Below are 8,640 nucleotides of genomic sequence, written 5' to 3'. Positions count from 1 at the left end.
GGCAGGGGGGCCGGGGGCCGTGCAGCCCGGCCACCTCGGGCGTGAGCAGCGGGTTGTGGGTGCCCTTGGTTGACATCCAGTCGTTGAGGAAGGCCTGGGTGGCCTTGCGGTGGGCCAGGCGGTGGGTGATGGAGAAGCCAGCGTTACCCTCCAGCTGGGAGAGGATCACCAGCCCCTGCCTGTGAAGAGAGCGGACGGAGGGGGGGTTGAGAGCCAGACCACTCTCCCCTCAGCACCCACCCTCTGCCCACACACCTCCCCCAGGCTCTGCCTTGCTCCAAGCTCCCCTGGGGTGACCAGACCCCCCAGCTCCCACCACCCCAGCCCTGCCTACCCCAGACCTGTGCAGGGGGGGGACGCTGTCCTGCGTTTTGAGGCTGCTGCGAGTGGAGACGACGTTGAAGCTGTCGGTGCAGTCGCACTGGACGTGCAGGTAGGACTTGGGGTGCCTGTTCTCCACCACCACGATGAGCCCTGCCCAGCCGTGTGTCAAGTAGTAGCAGGTCATTCCCTCACGGCCCTGGGGCAAACAGCATGGTCAGGGGAGAGAAGCCTCCAAGCACCCTTGCCTTCAGATCTCAGTCCCCCTCTCCAGACCAGCATCTTCCACCTCCAGCCAAGGGTTGCCCAACTGCTGAGGTACCCCGGGGAGCAAAGGGAAGGGCATCCATGGTGTAGGAGGGGACGAGGGGGCAGCCAGAGCTGGCACAGCCTGCCCATCTCCTGCCAGACAGGGCAGACGCAGGGTCCAGGCTCCCACTGGCAGCAACACCCCCCTCCACCCTGTGCCACCCGCACCCACCTCGTGGCGCTCGCCCTTGTTCTCAGTCAGCAGGATGATGGCATCAGCCAGCGTGGTGGGCTGTGCCTCCACCTGCTCCACCATCACCAGGCGGGAGCTGTAGATGGCCAGGATATAGCTGGAATAATCGGTGGCCGCACGGCTGCTGGTGGGACTGGATGCTGTGGAGACACAGGGAGGAAGAAGGGATCAGCGAGACTGTCACCAAGCTCACAAACCCCAGGAGCTGGGCACAGCACCTCCACCCCCAGCAAGATCCCCACGGTGAGGATGGAAGGCTCCTCCCCCCCGAGGGCCCTTACCCTGGGCGGTGGCGGGGCCTGCCAGGGTGGTGCTCCAGTGATTGAAGGCACAGCACACCACGGCGTACTCGCCCGGCTCCAGCATCACGTCGCAGTTGACGAACTTCTTGACGGCCCGTTTGCTGTGAGCCATCAGCCTGCCCAGGCTCAGCTTGTTCCCGTTGCTGAAGGTGGCCCGGAACACCATGATGCACAGATCCAGCAGGTGGCTGTCCACTGTGTCCGACCGCCTGGGGACGGGGAGAAGGGGCACACGTCACCCGAGCACCGTCACAGAGCACGTGGAGGCCACGGGCAGGATGGCAGATCCAGAGGAGGGTCCTCCTGCTGCCCCAGGGCCCCAGGAACCACCAGGCACTCAGGGACTCGGCTAAAACATGAGCAGACTCTAAGAACCACAGAAATGGTGATGGGTGGTGACTACCAGGGGCACAGGATGGCTTGTGGTCCATCCTTTCTGTCCCGCACCACATCCATTGTTTTGGGTTCAGCTGTCCTTGGGAAGCAAGTCTGGTTTAGTCCCTTAGCTGGGAATCATCAGGAGAGGCCTTCGCTGGCTTAAAAGGCATTTCGTTTAGACTGATGTGGGGAAGAGAAGAACAGTTTCCCACAGGTGCTCATTCCCGCACTCTGCCACCCCCTGGGATGTCACGGGATGAGATGGGGATGTGGTTGGGGTTTCTCCTGGGCCCGGGTCCCTGTGCCCAGCTCACCTGCTGCCCTCCTGGAAGAGGGCGAACTCCAGGGCGGCGCGTTCCAGCACCGTCAGGGACGTCACCGTCACCGGCCCGTTGGCCTTGTTGGGGAACATGCCCTGCACACGCACCTCGTGCCAGTCCGAGTGGAGCTTGCAGATATCCACGGAGTCAAAATACCTGTGGGAAAGGAGGCTCAGCCCTGCTGGGGCCTTCTGTGGGGGCACTGCTCTGCCCCCAGCGCGCCGCAGGTGGGGGCAGAGGGTACCGGGAGGTCACCTGCACCCACCCCGGGGGTGCCCAGCCCTGCCTGCCCCCTCCCCACCCTGGTGTCCCATCTTGTGTCCCCTGCCTGGCTTGGCACTGCCTTACTTGATGAAGTCACTGTACTCCATCCAGAAGACCCCCTCGCTGCTGCCGTGGGGCATCAGGTCGTGCCGCAGCGGAGTGGCCCAGTGTGGCCACTCGTCCGACCAGCTGCCGTTCCAGGAGAAGCGGCCCCAGGGGTTTCGGAGCCGCAGTAACCTGGGGGAAAGGGGAACAAACCAAGTGTCACAGGCCCAGGAGGCAGGAGAGCACCAGGAAGATCATCTCTGAGATGCTCTGCCAGCTCTGCAGACCCAGCCAGCCCCCCGCAGAGGGCACCTGGTCAGACACTTCAGGTCACCACTTGAGGTGAGACTTTAGGAGGAAATTCTTTGGTGTGAGGGTGGTGAGAGCCTGGCCCAGGTTGCCCAGGGAAGCTGTGGCTGCCCCATCCCTGGCAGTGTTGAAGGGCAGGTTGGATGGGGCTTGGAGCAACCTGGGCTGGTGGGAGGTGTCCCTGCCCATGCAGGGGGGTTGGGACTGGATGAGCTTTAAGGTCATTCCTAACCTAAACCAGTCTGTGATTCTGTCCCTGCTTTTCAAAGCTCTCACAACATCCCAGACCTAATTTGTCACCCCTGCTGTCACCCCAGATGCCCAGGTCCTGCAGCCCTGGACCTGTGGCAGCTCCCTCTGCTCTTCCCTGCCCAAGGAACTCCAGCTGGTGCTGCAGGGAAGGGGCCGCAAGTGTGTGCTCAGAGCTGCACAAGCCCAGGAGGGACAGGATGAAAAGGGGGCTGCAGATGGCAGCCAGGGTGTCAGGGCTGCACCCCTCTCCATCCCCCCACCTTCTAGGGATGAGGAGGAAGCCCTGATGGCCTCATTGAGTTGAAAGAGCTCAACTCCATCCTCTGCATCTTGTGAGAAGACCAAGCAAACTCTTCAGGACCACAGGGTGTCCTGGAGCAGAGCAGCCCTGGACTTGAAACTTAGATGGACATGAAGCTTATATGACAACAGCATTTAAGTGACACCCTGGGGTGGAGAAACAGCCCTTGCTGGCCATGAGGATGGGACACCAGAGTCCCTGAGGTCTTGTCCAGCACACACTCGGGGTTGGCAGGAACAACTGCTGCACCACACCAGCCTCCACCCTGCCCTCACCTGAAGCCTTGGACGTCCCTCACGTCCAGGATGGAGTAGGCGTGCCGCGGGCGCAGGCCCATGCTCTCGTAGGCCACATCATCCACCTTCATGTTGCCTCCCCCACAGGATGCACCCATGAGGAACCTGCACGGGGAACAGCAAGATCCTCAGTGTCCTGCCAGGCTGGGCACGGGACAGACGTCCTCTCCAGGAGGCTCCTGGATATTCCCTCCCTGCAACCACATCATAACCCTCCCTGGAGCGGTGCTCTGGCCCCACCAGCTCTGCTTGGGCAGCATTGAGCTCCCTCCACCCACACCTGCTCGAGCCCAGGCTCTGTGGGGAGCTTCTCTGTGCAGTGCCCTCACCTGCAGGGCTGAAGGCTCCACCCAACCTCTGCCCAAGCCTCTCCTGTTTTCTGCCAGCCTCCAGGGTCCTGCCTGTCCCTGCTGGCTGGCTCAGCCACATGGACAGCCCCTTCCCAGGCCATCCCACAGGGTGAGGACAGGCTATGTGGGGTGCACCAGCCAGGCTTGGGATCACAACATGTGCTGGGATGTATCTCATGTGGCCCCGTCCTGCAGGCTGGCAGGAGCAACCCTGCCTTCAGCCATGCCAACAAAAATCCCTGTTTTCCACCATGCAGAGCCCAGGAACCTAACTGCCCTCCTGCTGGAGTCAGGAGAGGTCTTTGCTTTTGCTTTGTCTCCTGGAGACTGCCTATAGATGCCACGGATGGATGAGAGGTATGTGCAGGGTCAAGCACCTAACAATCCAGAAGACCTCCAAGCAAAGCAAGCGGGGTCAGTGCCAACCAGCTCAGAACTCCTGCAGGACAGCACTGACCATGCACAGCGAAGTTCACCAGGACTTCCATTTCATATGAAAACTAGACAAAGGCAAAATCACTTCTTGGAGCTCAGAGGGGGAGCTCTGCCAGCACCCCAGGGTGAAGCCACACGTGGTGGTCTCCACCCTTGCTAAAGCACTTGCCCTTCTCCTCTGAGCCTCTATAAACGAGCCCCCCATTGCCCCCCTCTCCGAGCACCCACACTCCTGCCACCGCATCCTCCTGCCTGGTCTTACCCAGCCTCCTTAGAGCTCAGCATTTTGGCCCAGATGAGGTCAGTGTCAATGGGCTCCTCCCGGGGGTTAGTGGAGCTGACCTGCAGCATCAGGCTCTCGCAGGGGGCACCCGTCAGTGTAGCCAGGCCCTCGATAGCGCGCCCGGCCTGGAGGGCAAAGTACGAACCGTGGAGCTTGGCCAGAGCCTTCTCGATGAGGGCAACCCACAGCTGCTTCCTCTGGGCCTGGGGAGAGAGGGAGAGACATGTCAGCAGCCACCACGGGCAGGAGATGGGACAGCAAAAGCAGCACGGGCAGTGAAGGCAAAGCCCTGCTCACCCACCCCTGCCAGACCCCGCTCTGTGCTGGGGGACGAGGGGCAGGAGCAGCAAGGCCACCAGGAGCTTGTCTGCATGAGGCCAAGGGTGACCTTGTTTGCTTCCTGCTCAGTGTTTTGTCTCCACAGTTTAATTCCCCTTGGGAAACCCTCCTGGAGTGAAGGTCCAAGAGGCCTGGGTGGTGACAGGGCTGCACCCTGGGGTGCCCAGGCAGTCGGGCTGGCAGGGTGGGTGCCCACCTTGTGAGCCAACCATCCCTTCCCTCTGCTCCAACCTGGATTTAAAAAGGTTTAGTAATAGAAAAGGACAGTGAGCACATCTGGAACAGCTGCCTTTCACTTGCACACTGTTGGAAACCAAAACACAGCTTTGGCTGCCTAAACCATACATGGCCATGGGAAAGATTAGATTTCACCCATGGATCAGAGATGTTGTTTCAGAAGGACAAGCTCCAAAATCTCCCAGGCAGACAAAGTCCTCCACTCCAGGACAGGGACAGGGAGAGGATGTAATGAGAAGCTGCAGGCTTTTCAGGGGAAACTCTGCCTGGAGTTGCTTTGCTCTTGGCATCACTAGGCTGATCTGGGAGTCAGAAAGAAATGCAGCAGCTACACTGATGTACCCAAAGGGCTGCAAACCTCCATGGGTCACAGCAATGTGGCCATGGCATCCAAGTCACCACTGCAGGTCCCTGGAGTGTCAGAGGGTGCAGTTAACTGCTAGGCTTTGCCCCTTGTCCTTGGGATGTTGAGGATGGGGGGGAGACACCTCTGCTCCAGCTCCTGCCTGCAGCAAGGATGTGGGGAGAAAGGCACAGGAGGACAGAGGGCAGGGAGACCATTGCTGGCTTGTGCATCTCCAGCAAGTTGGGTTTGGAACCTGGGGCTCGAAGGGCAGCAGGGGAGAATCATAGCATCACAGAATGGTTAGAGTTGGAAGGGACCTTCAAGATCATCTAGTTCCAACCCCCTGCATGGGCAGGGACACCTCCCACCAGCCCAGGCTGCTCCAAGCCCCATCCAACCTGCCCTTCAACACTGCCAGGGATGGGGCAGCCACAGCTTCCCCGGGCAACCTGGGCCAGGCTCTCACCACCCTCACACCAAAGAATTTCCTCCTCATGTCCAACCTCAATCTCCCCTCTGCCAGTTTTAATCCATTCCCCCTTGTCCTCTCCCTCCCTGCCCTTGTCCCAAGCCCCTCCCCAGCTTTCCTGGAGCCCCTTCAGGCCCTGGAAGGTGCTCTAAGGGCTCCCTGGAGCCTTCTCTTCTCCAGGCTGAACCCAGGGACACAGTGACTGTGTGACTCGCAGGTGGCAGCCGAGAGCTGGGAGAGGCAAGGCAGGCAGGGAAGATTCGTTTTGGATAGATCAAGAAAACTTACAAGTGCTTTCCACTGCTTTTTTAATCCCTCACTCAACAAAACCCGTGTTGTTTATTTCTGCCTGCGCTGCAGCCAGGGAGCTCTAACAACAGCCTGATTTGCCTTGAGTTTTAAAACTCTGCTTGTCCACTTTCAGCCCCCACATCCAACTCACACAGCCAACCACTCGGCAGGAAAAATCTTGTCCTCATTCAGATGGCCCTGGGAGAAAGGGGAAGGCAAGACCAGGCAGTGGGAAAACCTTCAATCTTCAGAAAAAAAACAACAGAGCAGACTTGAAGTTTGTGAGAGACAAAAGACAAATGGAAAAAAAAAATAAAAATGACCAAACCAGGTAAAGCTGAGGCTGAAAATAATGCATCTGAGCGGATCTGATCTGCCTGCTCTGAGGCAGACGTTGACACAGTTTTCTCCTTCTTCCCCCCTCCAAAGTTTCTCCTTAACAGGATGGGCTTCCAGCAGCACTGGAAATCATTTTCCCCACTTGGTGGTCCTGGGGGGGCCACTCTGCTGAGCAGGAAGGTTGGCAGTGCCAAGCCCTGCCCAGACCCTGTCCCCAGAGCCAGGGCTCAGGAGCCCTTCGTGCCAGGAGTGTTGCCTGTTGGCCTGGAGGCACTTTAGCAGCTCCCCAGGACTGGGCCACCTCCACCCTGCAGAGGGGCTACCAAGCCCACTCAAGCTGTACCAACATGAAGGTTCCTCAAATACTCATCTTCAGGTCTCCTTCCCCCAGCTGGCCTCCTGTCCTGGCTGGGACACATGGCGCAGTTGAGGCTGGGCTGTATTTTCAAAGGGAAGATCAGGAGGTACCTAAGTCCCAAGGCAGCAGCCCCAGGTCCCTGTCCCCTCCCAACTGCAGCACCAGGTTTTGTTTGGCAGATTTCACTGCCTGAGTTTCAATAAAGACGTTCTGAGTCTCCTTCATGGAGATTATCCCAGCCAGTGCCCCGGGGCCTGGCAGGCAGGCAGGGCAGGACTAAGGCTCAGTCCCCAGCTCAGCCACTTCCCCAGTACCAGCAGATGCCACACAAATGTGCTCAGAGCAACTGGGCACTGCCTGGCAACAGCCTGAGTTGTTTCCCTCTCCACGGTCCCTCCCTGGCAAAGCCAAGCTGCCAGACCTCCCCGCAGAGGAAAGAAACAGCTTTGCCTCAGCCCCTGGCAGGGCCAAACATGGGTTAAAATATTTTCCTTTTGCTGTGAAGAATGAGGACGGTTTCCCCTGCAAGAGAAGGGGCTGTGGTGCAGGGAGGAGTGAGGGGAAAGCAAATGAAACCTCTTCATCACAGCTTGGAAAATGCCAAAAGGGATCTAAAAAGAGCTACATTATGGCCTGAGAGTTCAGCTGTCATAAAACCATGGAATGGTTTGGGTTGGAAGGGACCTTCAAGATCATCCAGTTCCAACCCCCTGCATGGGCAGGGACACCTCCCACCAGCCCAGGTTGCTCCAAGCCCCATCCAACCTGCCCTTCAACACTGCCAGGGATGGGGCAGCCACAGCTTCTCTGGGCAACCTGGGCCAGGCTCTCACCACCCTCACACCAAAGAATTCCCTCCTCATGTCCAACCTCAATCTCCCCTCTGCCACTTTTAATCCATTCCCCCCTTGTCCTCTCCCTCCCTGCCCTTGTCCCAAGTCCCTCCCCAGCTTTCCTGGAGCCCCTTCAGGCACTGGAAGGTGCTCTAAGGTCTCCCTGGAGCCTTCTCTTCTCCAGGCTGAACACCCCAACTCTCCCAGCCTGGCTCCAGAGCAGTCACGTCTTCTTCGTGGCCTCCTCTGGACTCACTCCATGAGCTCTGTGTCCTTCTTGGGGGGCTCCAGAATTGGACACAGTGCTTCAGATGGGGCCTCACGAGAGCAGAATAGAAGGGAAGAACCTCCTCCCTTGAGCTGCTGGCCACACTTCTTTTGATGCAGCCCAGGACAGGGTTGGTTTCTGGGCTGCAAGCACACACTGCTGGCTGATGTTCAGCTTCTCATCCACCATCACCCCCAAGTCCTTCTCCTCAGGTGAAAAGGCCTGTCCTGAAGGTGCAGCAAAAAGCAGAGTCCTGAGCTGCAAACACCCAGTGCAGCACAGTGCGGGACCAACCACAGCAGAACCTCTTCCCACTGCCTCCATCAATCCTCTCTCCTGGGAGAGCCTGGGAAGAGCCTCCTCCTGCCCCTGGAGCACGAAGTACCCACCCCAGCAGCCCTGTTCCCCCTGGACCCACTGACCTGTGAGAAGAGCAGGTACCCGCACTCGTCGCAGGGCAGCATGTCATCCACCAGCACCGTGGTCCAGGTGCCGTCCTTGCAGAGCCTCACCTGGTAGGCACCCTCGGGACACAGGGTTCTGGTGATCATCACCCTCTCCACCAGCTCTGGCCGCTCAGCCAGCACGGCCAGGGCACTCAGGAACCTGTTGGTGGGACGTGGGGTGGGGTCAGCAGGGCATGGGCAGGCAGCTGCCCAGCCTCACGGTGCCCGGCTGCGCGGGAACTGGGGTGGCAGAGGATGGGGGACATGCCTGGGGGGATAAAGGGGTTGAGCAGGGGTGAGTGGGCTGAACTGGGGGAGTAGGGGGAGGGGGGGAAGGAAAGGGGGGGGGGGGAAGA

The 8,640-nt window shown here is 59.4% G+C and overlaps 1 protein-coding gene across 1 annotated transcript in view; it reads right to left on the bottom strand.

The window, feature by feature from the left end:
* The window catches only part of CAPN15 (calpain 15), an 82,794-nt gene that overhangs the window by 66,881 nt on the left and 7,273 nt on the right, over positions 1 to 8,640 (bottom strand). The window contains exons 3-11 of the mRNA XM_009995453.1: positions 8,261 to 8,444; positions 4,338 to 4,561; positions 3,270 to 3,395; positions 2,172 to 2,324; positions 1,818 to 1,979; positions 1,105 to 1,334; positions 803 to 963; positions 342 to 520; positions 12 to 179 (exon numbers count right to left, since the gene is read on the bottom strand). Of these exons, the coding sequence (XP_009993755.1) occupies positions 12 to 179; positions 342 to 520; positions 803 to 963; positions 1,105 to 1,334; positions 1,818 to 1,979; positions 2,172 to 2,324; positions 3,270 to 3,395; positions 4,338 to 4,561; positions 8,261 to 8,444 (1,587 nt within the window). The remainder of the gene's footprint in view (positions 1 to 11; positions 180 to 341; positions 521 to 802; positions 964 to 1,104; positions 1,335 to 1,817; positions 1,980 to 2,171; positions 2,325 to 3,269; positions 3,396 to 4,337; positions 4,562 to 8,260; positions 8,445 to 8,640) is intronic.

The sequence above is a fragment of the Chaetura pelagica genome, unplaced genomic scaffold, assembly GCF_000747805.2.
Source record: "Chaetura pelagica isolate M959 unplaced genomic scaffold, ChaPel_1.0 scaffold64, whole genome shotgun sequence".
Taxonomy (NCBI): domain Eukaryota; kingdom Metazoa; phylum Chordata; class Aves; order Apodiformes; family Apodidae; genus Chaetura; species Chaetura pelagica.
This window is presented reverse-complemented; position numbering and strand designations above follow the sequence as displayed.